The following is an 870-nucleotide window of genomic DNA, read 5'->3' as shown; positions in this document are numbered from 1 at the left end:
CACGTACCCGGCTCATGCCCTCGAAGCCCTTCAATTTGGCGTTGGTCTCAGCGGGTTGATTGGAAGCACCTATCGCGTGTTGACCAAGCTGGCTTTTCCCATCGATGCTGTTGTGGCGTCCAGCGCGCTGTACTTTTACACCGGCGCCGTCACGATCTGCGTATGCGTTGCCGCGTATTTCGTTCTCATGCGGCTAACTCGTCAAGGCGAATGCGACGCTACATGCTACCGCGCCCCACCAAGTGGCCTTTCAGAGCCGAACAGGTGGACAATCTTGCGAAAGAGCTTTCGCCAGCAACTCCTGGTCATGCTGATGTACTTTACCACACTATGCCTATGGCCTCCACTTATAACGGAGATGAAAAGCTTCAACTGTCCCGATCTGCAGGCGTCGGGGTGGTGGCCGCAGATCCTGCTAACGGTGTTCTCGGTCGTGGACTGCGTCGGCCGGCTCTTGGTGCCATGGCGCTGTGGTTTGACAAAAGACTCGATTTGGAAGCCTGTGTTCCTTCGCATGCTCTTGATCCCATGCATCGTGATGACCGTCCGTCAAGTGTGGTTTACCCACGACGCGTGGTCTGTCATGTTTGTGGTGCTCTTGGGGCTCTCAAATGGGTACATTGGCACTCTCACGATTCAATTTGTCAACGAAAGCGTCGACAGCAGCGAACGAGCGATTGCGAGCAGCTTTACGGGATTCTTTTTGATCTCGGGGCTGATGGTCGGGTCGGCCGTTGGCTTGGTTTACATTCACTTTACTCATGCGTAATTGACTCAAGGCGCGCAAGTGTCGACGGTCATCTCGCAACTTGCTTGATGACGACGCTGACTTCAGCATTGCCAACGCATCGCGCCTCGTCACCTCATGTT

General features: G+C 54.8%; 1 protein-coding gene across 1 annotated transcript; it reads left to right on the top strand.

The window, feature by feature from the left end:
- Positions 1-14: 14 nt before the first annotated feature.
- On the top strand, positions 15-769 carry H310_07461 (hypothetical protein; the record flags this gene model as incomplete). Its single annotated transcript, XM_008872824.1, has 2 exons — positions 15-44; positions 89-769. The coding sequence occupies 2 exons, from the start codon at positions 15-17 to the stop codon at positions 767-769; spliced, it is 711 nt and encodes a 236-aa protein (XP_008871046.1).
- Positions 770-870: the final 101 nt, after the last annotated feature.

The sequence above is a fragment of the Aphanomyces invadans genome (assembly GCF_000520115.1).
Source record: "Aphanomyces invadans strain NJM9701 unplaced genomic scaffold supercont1.14, whole genome shotgun sequence".
NCBI lineage: Eukaryota > Oomycota > Saprolegniomycetes > Saprolegniales > Verrucalvaceae > Aphanomyces > Aphanomyces invadans.
The sequence above is the reverse complement of the archived record's forward strand: the minus strand, read 5'-3'. Positions and strand labels throughout refer to the sequence as shown.